The 23,636-nt window shown below is 35.9% G+C and overlaps 2 protein-coding genes across 2 annotated transcripts; both read right to left on the reverse strand.

Annotated features, from left to right (window-relative positions):
* Positions 1-3,688: 3,688 nt before the first annotated feature.
* On the reverse strand, positions 3,689-5,086 carry LOC126765274 (protein amalgam). The gene has a single exon (XM_050482988.1). It carries the CDS (start codon positions 4,960-4,962, stop codon positions 3,949-3,951), a length of 1,014 nt encoding a protein of 337 aa, XP_050338945.1. The 5' UTR covers positions 4,963-5,086; the 3' UTR covers positions 3,689-3,948.
* A 7,684-nt stretch (positions 5,087-12,770) lies between these two features.
* On the reverse strand, positions 12,771-14,384 carry LOC126765302 (protein zerknuellt-like). The gene is made up of 2 exons (XM_050483021.1): positions 13,778-14,384; positions 12,771-13,704 (listed from the first exon to the last, which is right to left on the reverse strand). Exons 1-2 carry the CDS (start codon positions 13,853-13,855, stop codon positions 12,850-12,852), a joined length of 933 nt encoding a protein of 310 aa, XP_050338978.1. The 5' UTR covers positions 13,856-14,384; the 3' UTR covers positions 12,771-12,849.
* Positions 14,385-23,636: the final 9,252 nt, after the last annotated feature.

The raw sequence follows: 23,636 nt of genomic DNA on the forward strand, positions 1-23,636 counted from the left end.
AGCGAGATATTATACTCTGCGTTGCATATGTATGGTATTTAGCTTTTGTTGTTTACCGCACCCCTTAACGATTCGTGACGTCCTTGTTCTGGCAATTGGCGCGCCCAGACGAAGTCCACAATCACTTGCCATGACAGCCATTTAAAGCTGTGAACGCGTTGAAAGGAAGCTGTTTATTGAGCATCCTACACACAGACATTTACATTTACATTTGCCCATACACATACATATATTTATTTGTGTGTATTGCATGTATGTGAATTCATATCATAATGAATAGAGTAAATCACATGCTTAAACAACAAATAATGATAATTTGATACAATTGTTATGAGAATTGAAACCAATAATGCTAACACTGATTTAGAAAATCTTTCTGGCAGAATTATACACAGTGTAGGATATACAAAGCCTAAATTTGCTTCTAATAATAATTTTTTGATTGAGCTACAAAATTTATAAGAAAAAAATTTGCTTTAAAATAATCAAACTTTTACTATTAAAAACATTTAAACCTCTTAAGTTTAGAGAAAAATCGGTAAAATATTTTTGTAGAGCATACAATTTCCTACAAAGTCTATAAAACAAAATATTTTTTCAAGTAATTGGAAGCGAGCTACGAATTTTTGTTTGTGATAATAAGAAAAAAATAAATAAAAATAGAAAACTGAAGGGCTAAGTTCGGGTGTCACCGAACATTTTATACTCTCGCATGATAAAGTGATAATCGAGATTTTTTTTTTTTTTACATTATCAGTCATTTATATTTTGAAATGCAAATAACCATCAAAAAATTATTTGTGTAAAGTTTTATTCCGCTATCATCATTACTTCAAATGTATATTATACAGAGAATTACATCAGATGGAATTCAAACATATTGGAAGAAGTTCTGCGCTGGTTGTAAACCGATTTTAACCATATTTCGTACATGTCATCCATTTTAAGAAAATATCGTATATACCGAATTTCATGAAATCGGTAAATTTCCGAAAATGGTTTTATTTTCCATAAGTGGGCAGGCCACGCCCATTTTACAATTAATAAAAACAACCATTTTTATTAAATTGAAATTACTTCTGCAATTTCTTCCGTAAATATTTATGTTTCTGACGTTTTTTGTTAGTCGGTTAACGCACTTTTAGTGATTTTCAACATAACCTATGTATGGGAGGTGGGCTTTAAAATAGCGATTTCTTCCATTTTTTATCAAATCTGTATATGGAAATCTGAAAAAAAATTTACTCTGTAGAGTTTGCTTCCAAATATCGCTATAGTAGTTTCTGAGATATGTACAAAAAACTTAGTAGGGGGCGGGGCCACGCCCACTTTTCCAAAAAAATTACGTCCAAATATGCCCCTCCCTAATGCGATCCTTTGTGCCAAATTTCAAATTTAATATCTTTATTTATGGCTTAGTTATGACACTTTATATGTTTTCGGTAAAATTCCGCCATTTTGTGGACGTTGCAGTGGTTGCCGATTTTGACCATATATTTATATTTGCCATTTTTGTACAAAGAAGTTCACTACTAAACATTTTTTATGTATCTTATATTTATACTATATATCATATCAAGGTGCACTTTAAAATAGCGATTATATGTCTATTTTCTTATCAAATCGGGTCTGTTTCTAAAGAGTGTCTCAAATAAAAATTTACTATCTTGACAATGCTTCCAAAATATCGGAAGCTTTATAGTTTTGGACTAAAGTAGCTCAAATATTAACATGACGCAGTTGCTGAGACAACGCTGAATTTCTTTACCGTTCTAAAACAATTCCGTTCCGAAGACAGTCGTATCTACCTAAACGGAACTGGATCGGATATTAATACGGCCAAGGCCTGTCAATTCAATTTAAAATTATAAAGAATGTTTTCATCTGTCGACTGAGGGCAGACGATGCTACTACATACATACATATGTACCTAGTGTAAAATTCCACAAATAAAAAATTTTTCGACGTTGCGAATTTTTAATAATTAAATTTTTATTTTTTTATTCCGTATTTGGGATTTCAAAAAATGTAATTCAATTATTTTTTCAATACATTATTTGCAAAATTTTTTTTCCACATTTCAATATGTTATTCCTTTAAAATAATAGTTGGAAACTTTAATTCCAATCGTTTTTGAATTACAGCCTGTTAAAGTGAAACTCCTCAGTTCAATCAGCACTATCAGTTTATCTTTAATCGTGTTTTTTCGCAAAACTATGTGTTTTTGGCAGGTCAAAAACGATCAAAACTTTAGCTAAAATTATTATTTTCAAACGCAGCCATATTGTCAAAATATTATTTTTTTAATTTCTTTTTTTTTTTTGACCGTAGGATATTCCACTGGATATTTTTTTTAAGTTTCATCTAGGAAGAAGGCCATAGTCAATGCCGCAGGCGAAGACCATTTTTAGCAGCCATTCCCACGACATTCGGGTCTAAATAACTGGGACGCACCTGGATTTTTTTCCAGCCAGGACTGTCCACTCGGCACCATTCCTCAAAATTACTTGAAGAAAATTTTCGGCCGTTATAATAACAACCACAACCGTTTTTAGCGCCGTCGTAGATCGCTTGTAAATCGCAAATTTTTTTTTTTAATTTTCATTTTAATTACATTTAAAATTTTAAAATAATTGAAATAGAAATTTTTTAACCTGTCACTCTAGGTGTTAAATTTGTTGTGTATTTAATTTAAGCTTCTACATTACATTAAGAAAGTGCAGACATTGGTTCCCGAAGTAAAACAGTTTGATCCTATAAAAAAACATTCAAACAGTTGGCCACACTTATTGTGAATATTTGATACGTCATATAATACCCTATTAGCCTTATAAACACTTCATTGCAGTTCGTTTATTTATCAATTTAAAGAAACCACTTATGTAGCCGTAGATCTCTCAAAACATATACGCATTATAAGCCTCTTCTTAAATTATATTTTCATTTTGAAAACTTTCCGAGTCTTTTACGTAATCCATGTTGCTTGGACTACATTAGTGAGGTTGATGTAATTTCGTTGTACCTCACAATTTTGTTGCAAAAGACCTAATTTATTTGGAAAGAAGAAATGTCTCAAATTTTATTTCAACATAATAATATAATATTACAAAGGTCTGTTACCTTGCCTTAATGCCTTTTACTGCCTTATCGCAGTTCAATCTGAATGGGTTTAGTTCGTGCCTACCTACTGACGGTTCGGATTCAAATCTCATAGTAAAAGTAGTATAGTAGAAGCACTATGTACGAGTTAACATCATTTTATATTTTGTCGATTACAAAAATACTTACCTTAAGGTCTTCTGAATACTCATAAAATGTCATGATTTACTCAATAACTGAAATACTAGGAGTTAAATTTTTTTTAATATCGTGGATGTGTAGACTATTCGACAGATAGGGCTTACTACATGAGGCATATGGAACATGTGTTTCATCCAACTACCTCGCTTTGTAATGAAGCTCCATTTTCTCTCAAATTAAATTAAAAAATGATCTTGAAGCTATTAAAAACAAGACTTAAGCCAACTGAAACATTCACTTAGTGTGGTCAGACTTTTATTTGAAATAAAACATATGCATTTTTAAAACAGAAAATGGACATACCCTAAAACGGTCGTATAAGACCGCATACCCCATATAATTATTTCATGCACAGATTTCAACACAAACTGTAGCCCAAAATTCTCAGTTAAACGAATACAAAAGCATAAAGCGTGTTTATTATTTGTACGAGTGAATCAAATTTAATTGAATAAAATAACTAACAAAGGCGAATGTCAAAAAACGAACAAACAGAGAAACACAAATAGTCTTTTGTATAAAAAAATTCACCAGTCAAATCTGCACAATACATAATAAGATTAAAAATACTTCCAGTGCGCGCCACGTCTGATGCCACCAGACAAAATTTAAATTCGTAAAAAGTCAAAAGTAAGCTAACAACGCCGCTCAAACTGACGAAGGCACCGGAATCACTGGCTGGAACAAATGTAGACGCGCATCGGCGTGTCCCAATTTGTTGGTGGCATTGCAGTAGTAATCACCAAAGTCGTGTTCGGCAACACTTGCTATACGTAGCACCGATGTGGTGGTTTCATGTGCGGATGCCGTATTGGAGACCTCATAACGTGAACTCGATTCCAGTTTGGCGCCATTGCGGTGCCAGAAAACTGCCGGCGCCGGATATGCCTGCACACTGCACTCCAATTCAGCGACATGTGACAGCATCTGTGCCACCTTCGGACGTTGTACAGCGATTTGTGGACGAAATTCTACTTCGATGAGTACCATACGTTCGTCGGGTTGTCCTACGCCGTTGTCGGCGACACAGTAATAAGCGCCGCGATCAAGTCGATGCACCTCTTTAATGCGCAGTGTGGGTCCAGCTAGCTTTTGTCCACCCGCAGGCATAATCGCATTACCTTCACGCTTCCAATATATGGTGGGTTGTGGAAAACCTTCTGCATAACAGCTTACTTCGAGATTTTGTCCTTCGGTCACCAGTTTGGACTTTGGTGTACGTTCTTCGGATATAATGGGTGGATGTTTGATGGACAATTTCAGTTTCTTTGTGATCTTATCGGTGGCGGACACAATCACTTGACATTCGTAGGGGCCCATGTCACTCGCCTCTATTTTCGTTATCTTCAGCGCGTATGTCGCACTGTCAGCCTCGTCGTCCCTCGTCTCGGTAATCGTGTAACGCGGATCACTCAAGCTAAGTATATTGCGCATGGACAACACAACGGAACGTTTCGCCCAGCTAACGGACATGCGACCGACATTCTCCACTGTGCAGTTGAACTGTACATCTTCGCCAACATTGGCAACAACATCGCTGGAGATGTGACTGATCACAGGCTGGTTTGCATATAAGGCATTCGGAAGGAGCAGCAAAATAGCCACCAGCATAAAAGTTACCGAAACAAGCCGCTCCATCTTCAAAAGTTCAAGTAACGGCATAAAAAAAGTTATTCTTATATGTTCACTCTTTTAATCTTTTCTTTTTTAGAAACACTTGAACTCACTCAACCACAATACACGATGCGTTCTTTAACGCTTCCGATTCTTGACTGATCACTGACCGCAACGCGCAATGAAAATTACTGCACCACGACCAGATTGCCGAGCCACTCTTTGTGCCTTTGCTTTGCTCGCGCCTTTGTCTCCTTCGCCGTTAATTTGGCGCATACTTCCCCATTTTGCTTCTTTTGCATGAGCCACGGCGCGCTATCGCCCGATTTCCATACAAACAAACGCACAGTTATTGATGTGCCCCTACACACACACAGTTATATATATTAATCTGCATACATACATATATGCGAAAGCTTCAGCTATACGCCTCTGCTTTCCGTGCTGATGCGATGTTTACGTCTAGCCGCCTAGCCGGTATGTGAAGCCCACTTGGGAGATTGAGTGGCCGTCAGCCGCGTATGCCTGCTTTCTTAAGTCATACTCTCACACAAGCGTCCAACGGCGCTTGTACCCACTGCCTTGTCTCTGCCGTTTTCTTATCAATGAATTCTCTCGCGTTCTTTTTTCTGCGTCTTCAGTGCAGAAACTGATATTTCTTTAACCAGTTTGTTTTGATTGTCACTTCCTCGTGCAGTTTTGCTAAGTTTTATGACTATTTGCATTATGTGTGTAGTAAATAATCTGACTTTGTGTGCTTTTGAATTTATTTTTGCTGCAATCCAAGACATTTTCCGTCGTAGTAGCAATGACCGTCTGAGTTACTTAATTGTAAATTTGTTTTGTTGTTGTTGGTACTCGGCGCAATCTTGACTTTGGTTTTGCATGTAAACATCTCGGCATACTTTTCTGCTTAATAATCAATTTTCGACTGAAGATTGTGAAACGAAAACACTTTCTCTGCAGCGTGTTGGATTTGAAACACTTCGAACTCTTCTTACAATGATACTACACATGTGTTCTAGGGAACCCTACGTCAAGCAGAGTTGCAGCTTGCTCCTTCTGCTGGTATCAGACCATGCACATATGTATGTATGTTTGTACGTATGTATCATGATCATTCGACACACCCATGTGCGTGCTTGTGACTACACATACAACATACACACCGCTGCTCACCGAAATGTTAAAATAAATGCTGTCGAAGTTTTGGGACGCGCAATCACTATTCATTAAATGATTTATCACCTTCTCGGCTGCACTAACAGAATTTACTTCAGGTACAAATTGCTCGCATACCATGATGAGGAGAACTATCTAGTGAAAATACTCCAGGAAGAAAAATATTTTGTATATTAAACATTGTAACAAAAAAGCGTCCGGAAATTGGGATTAAAATCGTTAAGTTGGTAGGACTGTCCTTAATTACTATGTCAAATATGAGCGCGATCTGTCAACCAGGTTGTTTACAGCAGCTGCTTAGTTCGCTCTCCTCAGTAGTGATTTGCGATTTTCACAATGATTAAAAATATCGTTCTTTGTTGTTTATCTAAAATTTTCTATTTCGAAATTCGGTTTCGTGTTCGGAATCGTTGCGCATGTTGGAAAAGGCTTACGGTGATTCAGTTTTATCAAAAACACAATCCTACGAGTGGTACAAAGTCTTCCAAGGGAGATCATTAAAAGCATGCCTCGTTCTAGACTACCTTCGACCTCTTCAACTGAGGAAAATATTATAAAAGTCAAGGATATGGTGCTTGAAAATCGTCAGGAAAGTATTAGAGAGATGGTAAGAGAGCTTGACATCTATGACGAGTCCGTTCGAATGATGTTGGTGGATATTTTGGGTATAAAGCGCGTTCTTGCTCGACTCGTCTCGATAAAGCTGAATTTTTTTCAAAAAGGGCACAGTAAACAGGTCTCTTTGGACATATTTGAACGTGCGAATTTCGATGCCACATTTATGGAGAGCCTTATAACTACCGATGAGGCATGGGTTTATGAGTTTGGCAAGCAAACAAGTCAACAATCATCGGAATGGAGGGAAAAAACGAGTCAAAAATCAAGATGCTGCTCATTGTTTCGGAATTCGTGGTTTGGTGCATCATGAATTTGTTCCGGAGGGACAGACGGTCAATAAGGAGTTCTATATGGCCGTATAGAGACGTTTGCGTGACATATATCAAAAACGGCCGGAGTTTTGGAAGCACAATTCATGGATTTTCACGTCACGTTTGTTACCGAACTTAAAGCCGATTAACCACAGTATTCACCAGATTTGACTTCATGTGGTTTTTTCTTGTTTCACAAACTCCTCCGTGGAACCCGTTTTCAATAGATCGAAGAAACATATAAAAAAATTCGCTGAAGGCCATCCCAAAAAGTGCTTATGAAAAGTCTTTCGAGGACTAAATAAAAAAATAGTTTGCGTTTCACTTATTTATAATTTCAGGATACTTTTTTGTCGCAATGTATTATAATTAAATTACATCATATGAAATTTAAATCGATTTTTAATATTTCGAAAGATCTTGTGTATTTCGAAAAGTATTAAATTTTATTCTTCAAAATTTTACTTCATGTTAGTTCCAACATTAAGTATGTAATGTGTGAAAGGAAAAAAGTAATAATTTTTAAAACAATAAGCTAATCCCCAGTCAAAACTTTCCCTTACCTGTTTGGGATCTCTCATCGAACTTCAAATATAACAAACATGAGCATGAACATTCGTCTTAAGTCAACTAAGCAGGGAAATGAAATACTTCACTAATCGAACTTTTAGACCTTCTTTGGTAAATGTGATCTATTCAAACAAAAAACTCAACTGACTTTGGACAACACTTTCACCGATTTCAGCTCAGTATATGTGATCCATATAAATTGTTCTTTCTTATGTACATCATAAATCCAGTTTTCCATGAGCTTATCGGGTGCACAGATATGATTTCGACATCAAATCACATTCCTGCAAATGAAAAGCAAACCATCCAATGTATACACATAGTTCCGTCGGTATATTTTGAGTTTATGAACGGTTTGCATTGCTTGGAAAAAACATATCCTGTAGGAAAACAGCTTCGAGTAAAGTACTAGGTGACACTAAACGAGAATTTCGTAAGTATGAACTTTTAGTAGAGTCGGGTTGTCGTTTTTGCTTATTTTCTTTATGTATTTTACAACTACATTTCGTTAAACATTTACCTTGAAGTTAAACTTTTTTGAAATTCTTGGCTTAAAATATGTCGAATTGTATAAGAGGGAGCAAAGTCAAGGAACTTCAGTTCAATCTGACTTCAGTCAGACCACCACCACCAATGCAAACGAAGAGCTCGAGTTGTCGAGAGAAACGAGATTGACCCTTGCGCAGAATAGACCCTGGTATTTCAAATATATGTCCAGCGTGCAATGAATCCCCACATGACACTACCCACCTCTTTGCATGCCCTGCTAACCCTACTCATCTGACACCTTTCTCACTTTGACCCCACCCCGTCAATCCAGTACGTTTCCTGGGCCAACCGTTGAATGACGTGGATGACAACTTATCTAATCCTTCCCGTTAGGATGGTAAGCATTAAATTAGGTATCCGTTCCAACAACAGCAACAACTTCAGTTTATGTACTTAAAATAGTACAGGGAGTTAACATTCAATACATAAGGTCTTAAAAGAACTAGTAGAGTAATTTTGACTTTTCCTGCTGGGTGAGTCCATATGTATGTACTACACTTATGCAATGAGTTAAGAGTGAGAAGCATCTGTATCTACTTATTCTGGCAATGGCAGTCGAGTGTAAACGCACTAGGTTCAGCCGAGCTTTCTTATTTGTCCTTGAAGTGAGTGTTACCAATGTGTAAAATAATTTAACATAAAGTTTTGGCAGAAAGCAAATTTTCAATAAGAATATTCGAAGTTATGCTTGATTTAAGTTTTAAATCCTAAACGCTTGTTAAATTTTTGATAGTCCGAATTTAATATAATTGTATTATTACCACATAACTTTTAAATACATATTTCGATACCAAAAGTCATATGTAGAGCAGCACTAATTTTTGTTTTTTAGAAATACCTTATCATTTTATAAAAATGCGCAGAACAAAATTCACCGACTACATTTCCGAAATTTTTTTGTAAACGGCAATCCTTCCATCGCGCATTGCTGGCAAGCTGTATTCTGAAAATGTCCTTTACACTGCAGTGCATCTTCTTTTATACTGAGTGGACTGTTGGCGGTTAACGGTTGGCAGCCGTTTGGCTTTGATATCCATTTCGTCCTCGAGTAGTGTGACCATGGCGTGCAACATAGCACAGTCAAAAGCGGATCTGAAACTGAAAATGTCAAATTTTGTAATTTATTACTTAAATCCTGTTTCGCTGTTTTCTGACCCTGAGTAGTGAATGCAATTCTGTGCTTACCCACAGCGCACACGGAACTGTTAGGGTTGAATGTTGGCTGCTGAATTCATACCAACGCAGTCCTGACTTATTGACTCTTTTATATGGCCTTCATATGTGTATGTATTTAACTTGATATTGTTGCATTTGTGTGTGTATGTATGGTAGTTTACATACAGTAATGTACATAAATGAGAATTAGGGTGGTGTCTGTTTTTAATAACATGCTACTAAAAGGGTATATTTTAGGTGAACATGACAAACTCACTAGTTTCGGAAATTTTCTTACTTTCTCACCATTATTTATAAAAATTTCATAAAGTTTTTTTTTGTAATGCAAACAACCAATAATTGATACTCCTATATGGAGTTTTATTGAGAATACTATTGTTACATCCCAAAGCCGGGTCATTTATGTGTATCTACAAGTATATAAAGGTCAGTACTTAAGGGAACTCCTTGGATCGTTCATATTTGACTGGGAATATAGAAGACGGTATATTTTAATAAATGGTCATCAGCGGAAAACGTCAAAGAAATTTACATATTTGGCTCAGCTAAGCATATCAAAGTACTGAGCAAAGTTCCATAAATCCGTTTAACGAATCTATAAATAAAGTAATTGTAGTATACTAGCTTTCAATTCGTCTATAACGGTGTCTACGCCAATAAAGAAGAAGAAGTTTCCAATTAAAAACTATCCTAGTTAGGCATAACATACGAAAAAATTTCAAGTGTTCTATTCCTGGGGTTCTTAATCATGTCTAAACTGAACTTAATCCCTTCAAATCAAAATTAATCTTTTCTCACATTATAACTGAACACATTACTGTTGCTACATACTGTAGACAATTTTGACTGCTTAGGAGCTTAATTTTGCATAATTTACACACAGATGGCGCAAAATCAGAATTGGATAGACGATTTCTCTGAATGTATATGGTTTTATTTTTAATCTGTGAACTGGTTGTGGAGTGTGATCTTAAGCGAACATTGATATATTAATTAGATAAATAAGTCAAATCATCAGCATTTATTAAGTTAGTAAAAGTTTTATTTCGACCTAGCTTTTAGACCTCAAACATCTATGTTTTGTTGTATAGTGCACACGTTTTCTTAAGCAAATATTTAAAAGTTTCTTCCTGCAAACATTCATAATATTTTTCATCAACCATGTATCCAATATACGCTCCATATAATATCCGCCGGTGGTTCTCTCACTTGACATGCAGATGGCGCTAAAAGCGAATATTCCCTTTGGCTAGTATTGTCACTGCTGTTTCCGGAGGAAAACTTGATATTGTTTTAATAATGCAATATAAAAAGTATATTTCTTCCGTAGTTTTAATTATTTACACATATTTATTATATATTAATTATATATTCTTTATTAATCCTTCATTTCCCCGTTTCTATTGTATTTACATTTGATTTAGTCAAACCAATTAAACAATGTGGAAATACGAGTATACATCAAGTGATTAAGGCGAATCAGCATCTTTGCTTTCTGTTTAACATATACATATGTATATACTCTCCAGGTCATCCAAAATGATCATGCAAATCGATTATAGACAGGCCTTCAGAAAATATGTAAAAAATTTCTTTATATTGACATATGTATGTATATCTAGTCCAGGACAGTTTCGGAACTCAAAATATTTCCAGCTTATAAATTGATAGTTTTGGGAACTTAATTAATTATTTATGTCACCGCTTTCCACTCACTCCGTGTAGCTATCAGCATGGTTGTGGGAACTCTGCTGATAATAAAATTCCACGTTCATGCCACTATAACTTCCAGCTCAAAAAATTACCCAGAAATCGTAATTTAAATTCTCCGGCAGCAGCTGCATAAGTCTGTATACCTCAATAGTGCGTTATGATTTTTAATATCAATAAAATATCGAACCAAGAATTTGCCTCACATTTTTTATTTTTTTTTAAGTTTGTCACAAAGTTTGTAAATGTTGGGAGAAGGAATCACGGAGATTCAGTTATATATAAATGATCAGAGTCAAACGATCGTTGAAGACATGTCCTCGTTCTGTCCTCTTCGACCTCTGTCTGTCTGTATATATAATGTTTTGAATCGTCATTTTGTTCAGAATGATTTTGTGGAATTTTGGGATATCGGCTCGTTCTTGCTGAACGATGAAATCAAGTTTTGTAGTCGAAAACTTTCAAGAGATAATTAACACAGATATGTTATTTTCTAAGGCGACAAAATGTAATCTAAGAAATCTTTCAGATCGGTTAACTATTGCATATGTGAATTACATCTGAACACATAAGTGATACTAACAGAAATGCCCATTGACAAAGTCGAAACTTTAGCTTTTTTCCCGAAGTTAACGTTTTTTCTTGCTTTATTTCTAACCTAATTTTGTATGCGGAATCGTTTCGAATGTTGGGAAAGGCAGACGGTGATTTAGTTTTATCAAGAGCACAAGAGACGGTCAAGCGATCGTTGAAGACATGCCTCGTTCTGGACCTCTTCGACCTCTTAAGCTGATGAAAATATTAAACAAGTGAAGAATATAGTGCTTAAAAATCGTCAAGCAAGTGTTAGAGTGATTTTGCTGGTAATTTTGGGTATGAAACGCGTTCTTGCTTGAGTCGAGGTGGAATCTGTTTTCAGTCGATCGAAGAGATAAAACAAAATTCGCAGAAGGAGCTGCAGGCCATACCAAAAATTACTTAAGAAAAGTCTTTCGAGGACTGGAAAAATTGTTGCAGAAGTGAATTACATCTGGTGATCAGAATTGAACACTCTACAAAAGTGCCCATTGCGACAAAGTCGAAACTCACACCGTACTACGGAGCTCTAAACCTGATTTTTCCACGAAATTCGCATTTTTTTGTATATATCTCGTAAATGACAAGTGCTATAGAAAAAATTACATGACAAACTTGTAGGAAATTTTATTTGCTACAAAAAAGGTCCGAGGTCAAAATCACTATCATTAATACTTCTCGAGATATTCGGCTTTTTAAGTAAGGCTTTATAGAATTTTCATAGATGGTATGTAATAAATAAACTATGAAAACTAACTAAACATAACTAGGTGGAACATAGGGGCCTCTACCTAATTAGTTAAGTGCAGAGCTTCTAAAATATGAATATTCACTCTCGAAGTTAGCGAAGATGTTTCACATTTTACGAAACATATCAACTGCAAGGGGAGACTTATAGACAGTCCTCGAATAATAAGATCTTGGGTATGGGTACGCGTTTATCAAAGCTAGAAAAGGCTAAAACGTCAACGAATTTAACATTTTTATGAAAATCAATAGGAAAACACAACTCTTCGGTTTTATACTATATACATATATACATTAATATAATGAGTAAAGGAAGTTAAATAAATTGGTATCTAACATCCTTACTGGTTAAAAATACACATATACATATGTATATATATTTATTTAATTATTGTTGAACATTTTTAAGTAGTAATTTGTTTGGTATTTTAGCTAAAAATATAATAAATAATATCTTATTATTATTTTGTGGCATTTAATATTTCTGAATACATAATTAATATTCACTACTTTCTGCCAGCAGCCAGTTCAAGGGTTCGCACCACGACAGATTCATTGAGGGCTTGGGCGAAGATATGGATTGTGGTGTTGCAGACCACGCAACTGATATATTTTCGCAATTCATCGGTTCTGCAGACATTACTTTGCTCGCTCCTGTACAATCAACAGCACGAAGTGGTTCTGGAGTGTGCAGTGGCAACGCTGGATTTGCAACGATTTCATTCGTGGTTCCTGACTGTGTAAAGCCGGTGCTTTGGTTAAGTTGTTGCAATATTTCTGCCAGATCCGGGGATGGTATCGATGGCGGTATCGTACTAGCATTTGCCGTAAATGTGTTTTGCGTTGCAGACTTAGCGATATTTTTAGATTTAACTGGGTTAAAGGTGTTTATGTTGCAGGGCGAACTTCCGAAGTATTGCTGTCGTCTTACCGCGGGATCCATGGAGTAGGACATCAGTCGTTGCACTATGCCTCTGTGCGCTAGTTGTTCGCTCAACGTCTGCGAATCTTTTACAGTGAGTCTTTCATTGAATGACGAACGTTTCGAATCCTTCTTTTGTTTCATGCGACGATTTTGAAACCATATTTTCACCTGACGCTCACGGAGCGATAAACGCCTGGCGATTTCTATGCGGCGTGTACGATAAAGATATACGTTTTTCTGGAACTCACATTCCAACTCCAATATCTGACTTCTGGTGAATGCGGTGCGCGAACGTTTATGTTTATTTGCAGTTGAGGATGAAGTCGGCTGATCTTCTGCTGAGCTTGCTTGATCGTAAGGGTTACTGCTCATCGATTTGTGTTGCATGGAAGTTGTCCGTTTCTGGTTGTTCGTGTGGTAAGGTGACTGTAACGATAAGAGGTGGTTATATATTGTTTGTATATATATATAATAAACGGTTCTTGTTGTTTTTACTTACGACATTATAGAAAGGTATTCCTTTGTGAACTCCAACCTCGATGGAATATGTTGGAAATTGTTGCACACTTGTAGTCATTTCGCTCTTGTAGATCAAGTAGTGTTTACTCTTCAATATCTGAAACGCGTTTAAAACAATTCGGCAGATTTGTTTGCTTTTATAGCAACGTCTGAGTCCTTACTAGATATCAACCTAATTTCCATGCGTTAGAAGGTTAAACACTAATAGAATTTGTGTGTGCATAAGAGTGTTACGGAAGCGTCGCCTCGACAAGGACACCTGATTTGCGTGTGTACTCCCTAATCGCGGTTGGCACCACTCTGGCGAGTCGTACGCTCCGCCATACAAAATACACGAAACAAAAGAGAAAACGTCAGGCGACAGGAACGGAACCACAGGTAAATGAAAATCTCTTTGGTCGCGCTCAAGCTTGACTTACACGTTTAGCAGCAAAGTCTCGACTTGTCTGCATGAAGCCACCGCTACAATGGCACAACTGTGAAAAGCAGTCGCGACGACGAAGCCACTGGACGGCTGCGCCCGCATGCCAGCATAAAAAATGTGCAAGGCTCAGGAATTTGCAGAAATATGCGCGTCTGGACAGGTAGGCGGGACGTGGCAACATATTTGGTGACTAAGACTATTGATAAAAGGCGACGATGGGCTAAAAAATGAAAATGAAAATTCCAGCAAAAAAAGAAGAGCAACAAACAAAGTTATGCTGTGGTTGCCAGCCGTGAAAACTAAAAAAAAATTTAATTTTTGCATACACAAATATTATAAATATTAGATATTAACGAGTATTCATAGATTAATATAAAATACTATTGCTGATTTATTTATATTTATTTATATATTTATTTACAAAATGTGAAATATTTTTGTTTTTTCCTTATTTTTAATATTCACAGGCTCTTTCGTGCCTGTGGCAGCTCTGCCGCGCGTGCTCAACATTAAGTAATGCACTTGTTCCAGTATCAGCATAAAACCTTTGACACCTGTTGTTGTAGCGTAACACGAGACAGTAGCAGGTCGACAAAACAACAATGAGCGCAGCAATTTTCCACGCATTATACGCACACACAACCAAACATATACAATGTTGCATTCTGTTCGATGGGCGCAACCCGTCATTGATTGAAATATTTAAGAACAACAATGTGGCGCCTTTGTTTGCATAGGTCTATAAGCAGTTTGTTCTACAGAACAAATAAATACTTCTTCTCAGTGCAAACCAGCCTTATAACCGAATTCGAAGGACGAATGCAACGATTTGTGAGGCTTTGTATTTGTTTTAACACTTTATGGATCTTAAATCTGTTTGTTTTGTTCGTTCAAATGTTTGTTGTGGAACGGCGCCAAGTTTTGAGTTCAAAAGATTTCAAGGATCTAAAGCTTGCTATTATATAATTTATGCATTTATAAAAACAGAATTATGTACTTATATAATATATATGTATGTATATGTATTATATATAAAGTACACTGTACGGCTACTGGATATTGAACAAAATATCTATTTTTTCGAGAAATTTAGTCCTCCGAAATTGAAAAATTTGCAGTATCTTATACAGAATGGCGCAGAAGTCAGAAGATGATCAGAAGATGCTATAAATTTTGCAATTGACCTCTAATGTCAGTTCTGTTTTGACATTTGTGTAGTAAACACATGTGAAATACACGTAAATAAACAATGGTACGCTACACTGCGTGCCACAACCGATATGCTGAAGGATGCATTTCCCGGGCGCCTAATCTCTCGTTTTGGCGATTTGACCTGGCCAGCAAGATCGCCTGATTTGACCGCTCCAGACTTCTTTTTGTGGGGCTTCTGAAGTCGGGGTTCTCGTCAACAAGCCTCAGACTCTGGCAACTCTTAAAGACAATATCCGTCAAGAATGTGAGGACCTATCGCCGGAAGTTCTGGCCAAAGTGATGGAAAATGCCATAAAAAGTGCTCAAATGACAATCAACTGTGGCGGCGGCCATTTACATGATATCATATTCTCGACTTGATGTAAAAAATTTAAAAGACCAATGTTTTCCATTTTTTTAAAAAAGTTTTTCATTTTTCAAAAAACATCTGAAGGAAATTTTTGCGCCACCTGTTAAAAGCGCATTATTCATGATTTTATCATTTCTACTTGTATTGTTCAAGCTTATCAAAGTAGAGCCAGAATTTTTGAAATATAAAATTTTTATTTTTTTCGAAGACCTGATTGAATGGAAAACGGGGATATCCATATTTTAACACTTTTAGAAACCAGCCGCGTCATGTACAGTAGTATTTATTACATTACGGACAGGCTGAAATGTATTATGATCATTTCTATGAAAACGAAGAATGCATATTCAATTTAATAGAGCAACTGGATCGTACCTATGCCAATTTGAGTGCTGAATGTCTCGATTTTATTAAAAAAAACTTGTTAAGAAATAATTCCTCATTGAGTGTGTCTGACGTCAGCTGAATTCCGAAAGGAAAATCTTAAAATAAGCTTAGATGTACGAAACATCATGTTAGACTAGTAGATAATATCCTAAAATTTTGAGTTAAAAAGGTATCAAAACAACATGATGACCTCATCGTTCAAGAATATTCAGATATGTGTATGTATGCTTATGCAATGTGGGTCTTCAATCTCCAGACGTACCAAATCACCAAACAATCAATGACAAGTAGTTGCATGAGTTCGAATGTAAATTGCTTCCAGCATGCTACCCGAATCTCACACCGAGCGACATTTCTTTTATAATCAGAACTTAAGAAAATGGACGCTGGAAAGAAGTCACTAAAATTAATGTACTACATTAAAGAAATCTCAATAAGTTGAAAGATCGCTATCATCAACTATCAATTCTATGCAATTTTGTTTTGTCAAAACACTTAGCAATTGCAACTCTGTATGTAGAATTAAAACATGAAGAGCTACGAACTTTTCTACTTGCATCGTTAAAATATTTTTGAAATTTATTCGATTAAAAAACTTCTATTATGCCTACAGGTATAAGATCTAGTAAAAATATATCCAAGCATATGTTTTCATAAGCTTTTCTAGCTGCCAATTTTTTACCAGCGAAATCATTCGTCGTAAATAGCAACAGATAGCAATCCTTTGGTACTTGAATCAGACTCAATCAAGTTCCCGGTGTTTGTTTCGAGCTGATGGAATAAAACTTCTCTTGTATTCTTCAAAGCTGGCGTCTGCTGGGCCATTGCTTCCCACAAACGGTCCATTGTTGACAATACATCTCCGAATTTCATAGAGGATCGGCCTTAAATATATGTATGATTGTCTGACTATTCCATAAAAGATGCTGCAAAACATAATTGACCGTAATTCCTGGCCATCCTTAGCGCCGGCTCACCTTGATTCGTCCAGGAACAGTAGCAATTTTTTTCCGTTAACAGGTGCACTCAACTTATTTGTGTATCGAAATGTTTTCAAATGGGTTTTTGTGAAAAATTTAGCTCATGGGCAATCGAATGCTTACATGATGGTTTGACATCAAAATGTTCGAAACGAAATCGACGGAGCCAATATTGAATATTATTGGTGGGAAGAAGCCGTTGAAGGAGAGAGGCATTGAGTTTCTTTACGATGAGTCGGAGCTTGGGAGGAAGGTTGGCGGAAAGGTTTACTGTCAGGAGCACTCTATCAACGCCAGCTTCAGACTTCCGAACTATTGCAGTGTCTTCCAAGCCGATGTTGCAGCCATTAAGGTACAGTAGATCTGCTGCTCCGGACTACAAAATCCTTCAGAGAAGTCATCATTCACTAAGACAGCAGAGCGGCGATTATAGCCTTGAACTCATTTACAGTGCGTTTAGGGTTGGTATCTTTGTAATAAGATTGGTATGGGTGCCGGGCCATAGCGGAATCACAGGGAATTGTGAAGCAGTTGAGCTAGCAAAGAAAGGTATCCAGAACTACTATCGGTAGAATGGGAGCGGGTCGGTGCTCCCGTATTCTATTGTATTCTACTACTTGATAGCTGTACGGTTGAGAATCTTACCAGACGCCATTTGCAGAAGCTGTATAATGATGAGGTGGAAACAACTCCACACTTTCTTCTTGGCTATCCCGTGTGTGGGAGGTCAAAACTGATTTAAAAAGTTTCTTTAGTATGAAATCTTAGCTTTCTAACGTCTTATAGCACTTATACAATACAGACTACTAAAGTCATCTCGTGAAAAAATAATGGACTTTCTTTTACTAGACCAAATATTACACATAATAGTGTGATCAAATTGAAAGGTGATTTTTTAATTTATACCTGGCGTGTTTTTCGAATCGGTAAATTTTTTTTCTGTAAGTTGGTAGTGCTGTTGGTGACACCTATGCTAAATTTTTCGTCACAAAGAAGTGCGATAATGCACCATCTCATACTGCATTGGTTATTCGTGATCATTTCGCCACATTTTCAACAAATATCGTGCCGCAACCACCACATTCGCCTGATTTACCTTCGTGTATCTTCTGGCTATTCAGCGAATTCATTTGACTACTCCGAGGACACTGTTTTGACTCAATTGAGCATATAAAAGCTGAATCGAAAAAGGCTCTGATGGCCATCACGACGGAGGATTTTTCCAAGTGCTATGATGGCTGGAAAATTCGTTGACATAAGTGTATTGCAGCGGGAGGGGATTACTTTGAAGGAGATGAAATGGGCAAAATTCAATTTGATCAGAGGTGTATACATATTTATGTTAATTACATGCAGACTTTTATTGAAGTTTAGTTCTATGGAAAAAGGCTTATTAAGACAGAATTTGTCACAGAATAAGAGTAGTGTCAGACATATTGATATGAAAACATTCTAGCAAGAATAATACTATTAAAATAATTTCTAATTTTTCATACTGTTACTTATTGTATTTAATTCGAAGATAGAGGTAGAGATGAATACAGAAAATATTTTTAACAAAATGAAATTATAAAAAAAATATTTAATTATTTAAAATAGCTTCTTTTTTGTTTTTGTCAATGTTTATATCTACCAATATAGCTAATATTTTTATATAACCCGACTTAAGGGGCTATACCAGTGTGACACTTTCAAAAAAAATTTTTTTTTTTTTTGCTTTTTCGATAGTTTATATATTCAAAAATATCCTGTGAAATCGGCGAGGTCGTATCTTCAATAGTTTTTGAATAGCAGCGTTCTTAATAGCGACCGCTCTGAGGTGCAAACATATATGTATAAGTGAAACTTTAAACGCGTTTTTCTCGAAACGACATTTTTCAAAATTGCTGACATCATAACTCAACGAGAAATCGACCGATCGACTTCAAATTAAAACTGGATATAGTTGAATACATTTGCTATACAATAGACTACGATCTTTTTGATTGGTTGAAAATTGTCAATTTGGCATTAAAAAAAACACCATTTTTTTCGTAAAAAAACGATTTTTTTTTTCAAAATTACGCCATTTTCTTAATTTTTGATATTTTTGAAAGATCGTAGTTCATTGTATAGAAAATATATTTAAGTTTAACAAACATTTTGAATTTTTTTGATTCAGCCACTCATTCGACCGGAATCGTGCCAGCAGTTGAGGCACTTTTTTTTTCGGCACGTCCGCAGACAGCACATAACTCTGTTATTTTTCAATATTTTTGTAAAAAAAAAAAATTTAATATAGCTAAAAATATACTTTATTACGTCCATAGAACGTCGAAACATTCAATCTAGTACTTTCTTTTAAAAAAATTCACGAAAATCCCCTAATTTTTCATGCGTCACACTGGTATAGCCCCTTAAGCTACTCTTCCATATGAAATCTTCTAATCACCTATAAGTTAAGGGTACGTACATATGTATATTGGTATCTATAATATTTTTTTGCAACTCAAAAAAGTTTCAGTTTGTCATTTATTGAGTAAATGAACTAAACATGTTTATTGTTAATACGTTGAAAAGTTTTCGCTGTTGCCTGCAAGCAAAAGTCATAATCAACTGGATGACTTGCAATGCTTTCCAATAAATTAGATTCGCTTTTAATCACCTAATTTCGCTTTTCTTTCATTAACTCTTTGTTAACCGTTTGTTTTTTCTCTAACTGATTTCGTGCGATATCATATATATGTGTGTTTATACTTGTATGTATATACAAGTGCACATACATATATGTATAAACTTATAGTTTAACTAAAAAAAATACTAATAAAAGGGACAACAAAAAGTTTATCGCAAACTTTAACAATATCCCAACTTAATATCCCACCATTTCAGGCCATAAAGTGTATGAATTGTGATTCATGGCCAACAGCTGTTGGTGCGTGTAGACATCAAATCACTGCAATCTGTTATCAACCGATTGAAGAAAGTCTAATTTTGAGCTTAATGGCGATTCTTAACGCTTATGAATTTGTTCATCGAGTTTCTTATAAAAGTGGCGTTTTCGCCAAAATGAGTTTATGATTTGATGACACCGATTTATGCGAATTGCCGCAGTTGCACAAGACTACCTATACTTATATACGCATGCATACATTTATACACATGTGTATGCATACAATCTGTCATTTTCTTAAATATATGTAAAACAAAAACCAGAATGTGTGCAGGAAAACATATGCCAATAACATTAAATTAACCAAACCATTTGGATATATTTTGTTAAAACAGTTACTACTACAAATATAACCCTGTTTTCAAATGGGTGTGGTAGTGTAAGTGAAAGGTATTGTTGTTTTTTAATATTGTGGAAAATTATTTATAAATTATGTTTGCCAAAATATTGTTTATACACATAAGTAGTTATAATTTACCTTTGAAACGCTGCAAATTATTGATAACAATTTTTAAAAGTGGGGAGATGCGGGGAACATTTTCTTGGATTTTTAGAGAAAGGTTTACTGAAAGTTTACTTTCATTGCATATTTAATATTTGATTGGCTCAACCCGTTTATTAATGAAAGACAGTGAATAAATTAAAAGGAAGAATAAAGGAGGTGCCTGGAGGCTGTTTTTAAGAATCTACAGCCACAATATTAACACTCGTAATTGACATTTTATTAAAGGGATAAGTATTCGATAACACTTTTCAGTTTAAGAATATTTGTATGGAAATAAATTTACAGAATAAGCTCGTGTGCGGTTGAAGTGTGTGTAGCAGTAACCAAACACTTAATCACAGCAGTCAATAACTATGACGAAAGTAGTACCATTGGGGGCGAACCTAGTACCAAACTATACTGTAGTTACATCTCGTTGATAACTTCTTACATTCTTTGATTATCTTTAATAACTGGTGCTTATTAAGTGGCTATAAAGACGATGTATTGGACAACATTTAAAAATCCTCAATCCAGGTTGTTCAATAAGTTTTGTCGTTCGATAAGAGTTAAGTACGATATTTTTTTTTTGTCGCTACACTCTTCATATGAACGTACATATGTGAAGTTTCAATTCATTCTTTGTTTACAAGCCATTTAGTGTCGCCGAGTCACAGTATTTTTTTACAATGGAACAAATTGAATATCGTGCAGTGATAAAATTCTTATTTTTTTGGAAGAAATTCACGAACGAATATTAAAAGTGTGTAATGATTGTTCACCAACAGTCAAAACAGTAGAAAGATGGGTTGCTGAATTTAAACGTGGTCGTACAAGCCTTGAAGACGATCCACATGAAGGACGTCCAAAAAGCGCATCAGCACCAGAAATCATAGCCAAAATACAGAATATGGTTTGGGAAGATCATCGATTGACTGAGAGATATTTAGTAGAGGCTCTACACATCTCATTAGGCAGCATGAGCCATATTTTAAGTGAAATTTTGGATTTTAGAAAGCTGTGTACACAATGGTTGCCGCATTCGCTAACAATGGAACAAAAACATTTTCGAATGCGACTTTCTCAGCAACATTGGGATCATTTTAAAAAGGATAAAGTGGATTTTGTGCATCAATTTATCACTATGGATAAGACTTGGGTCTATCACCATGATCCTGAATCAAAACAAGAGGGTAAGGAGTGTTGTTAACATGGTAGTTCGGCTTCGAAACGAGTTCGTGTCCGGAAATCGACATCAGTTTTTTGGAATGCGAGAGGAATTTTGTTTGAGTATTACTTGCAAACTGGTAAAAACAATTCTGAATATTATTGCAACCTTTTGGATTAGTTGAAGGAAAAAATTCGTGAAAAAAGACCCGGTTTGCAGAAGAAAAAAACCCTTTTTATCAGGACAATGCACCGTGTCACAATAGCATTTTGACAATGGCTAAAATCCATGAATTAAAGTTCGAATTTGTTGGATCATCCACCGTATGCACCAGATTTGGCTCTCAGCGACTTCCATTTGTTTCCAGAACTCAAAAAATTTATGCGTGGCAAGCGTTTTTCATCAAATGAAGACGTCATAACGGCTATTGAAGCGTATTTTGCAGACCTTTCGGATTCTCACTTCATGGATGGAAGCCACAAATTGAAGGATCGTTGCAGCAAGTGTATTAATGTTCAGGGAGATTATACTGAAAAATAAAGTGTATTTTGAATCATAAAATTGTGTTTTTCTTATCAAACGACAAATCTTATTGAACACCGGTAAATACATAAATGAGTATGTAATTTCTAGCATCGGTAATTCTAGCCAACATTTCAAAAAATTTATTGAGATGAACTTTGCGTACCAATAATACTTTTTTGTCGGAATGCAAAATGTTAATAGTCTTAGCTAATACACCAAACAGGATTGTCAGTGAAGTTCAAAACTAATATTCGTGAGGTTATTGGCAAGGAAAAACTTGCTGTGTTGAAAAAGTTGAATCGACGGCATGTTCTTCACGCACTCAGGTATCCAACTTTTCCAAATTTTGGGCTAAATACTACATGCAGTAAAGTTTTTGAACAAAAAATAGCAAATGATGACAACATCATGCAATATGTGTTAATTTGTAAAAAAGCGCCAACAAAATTTATATCATATGCTAAGAATTTGATTTCAAGCTCTAATATTATTAACACGGAGTTTTAACTAGTACTTCCGTAAAAATTACCGGATTATGCAACCATTTCGAACCAGTTAGGACATGGTCACTGTTAACTGTTAACTAACTAGTATTTCAGTTTTGCATTCTCAGTGTTTTCATCGCAAGGTTGAGTCGTGCATGTACTTAAGTATCGCATAAATGGGACAAGAAACGACACCGATCATCATTGTACAATACATCCCTTTCCGGAACAAATTCCAGGCCATCACACACACACACACATACACAAGGAAATATGCACACACAAATGCATGTACGTGTCAGTATAAGGGAAGTAGTAGTGCTCGCCTGGCAGCACTATGTACTCGCAGAATGTTAGGAAGTGGCACAAGACTCGCAATTTGACTCTACACCACTGAGCTGTCAGTGTTCAGTGCGTAGAAGAAGATTGATTACCGCCATGAAATTGTGTTTGTCTTTCGACTAACACGGATGGCTGGGCGGGCGGGTGAGTGCAGGGACATCACCAACTGACGGACAAGCGCTCGTTTTAAAGGGTAAAATACACACATGCATACGTGCCTGCGTGAGTGTGTGTGTGTGTGCTTACATGAAAGCATATGCAGAAATGAGTGTGTTCCTTGCGGTGGATGGCGGTAAGTGGTTGGATTTTCGATTGAATTGTATTTGTCGTGAAATTGCAAGAGTAAAGGGCAAAGTGTTAGGCGCTGGTGACACACCATACACATGTGACATGTGACAATGCCGAATTTGGCGCTGACGAAATGTTCGAGTGCAAACACACGCACAAGCCACCGAAGCCGCGCTGAAATCACAGCAAACAAACTTTTAATGAGTTGTTGAAAATATGGAAATTATTAGAAAGCAGATATGCCCGGCTGTGATTTAAAGCGA

The sequence above is a fragment of the Bactrocera neohumeralis genome, chromosome 2 (genome assembly GCF_024586455.1).
Source record: "Bactrocera neohumeralis isolate Rockhampton chromosome 2, APGP_CSIRO_Bneo_wtdbg2-racon-allhic-juicebox.fasta_v2, whole genome shotgun sequence".
NCBI lineage: Eukaryota > Metazoa > Arthropoda > Insecta > Diptera > Tephritidae > Bactrocera > Bactrocera neohumeralis.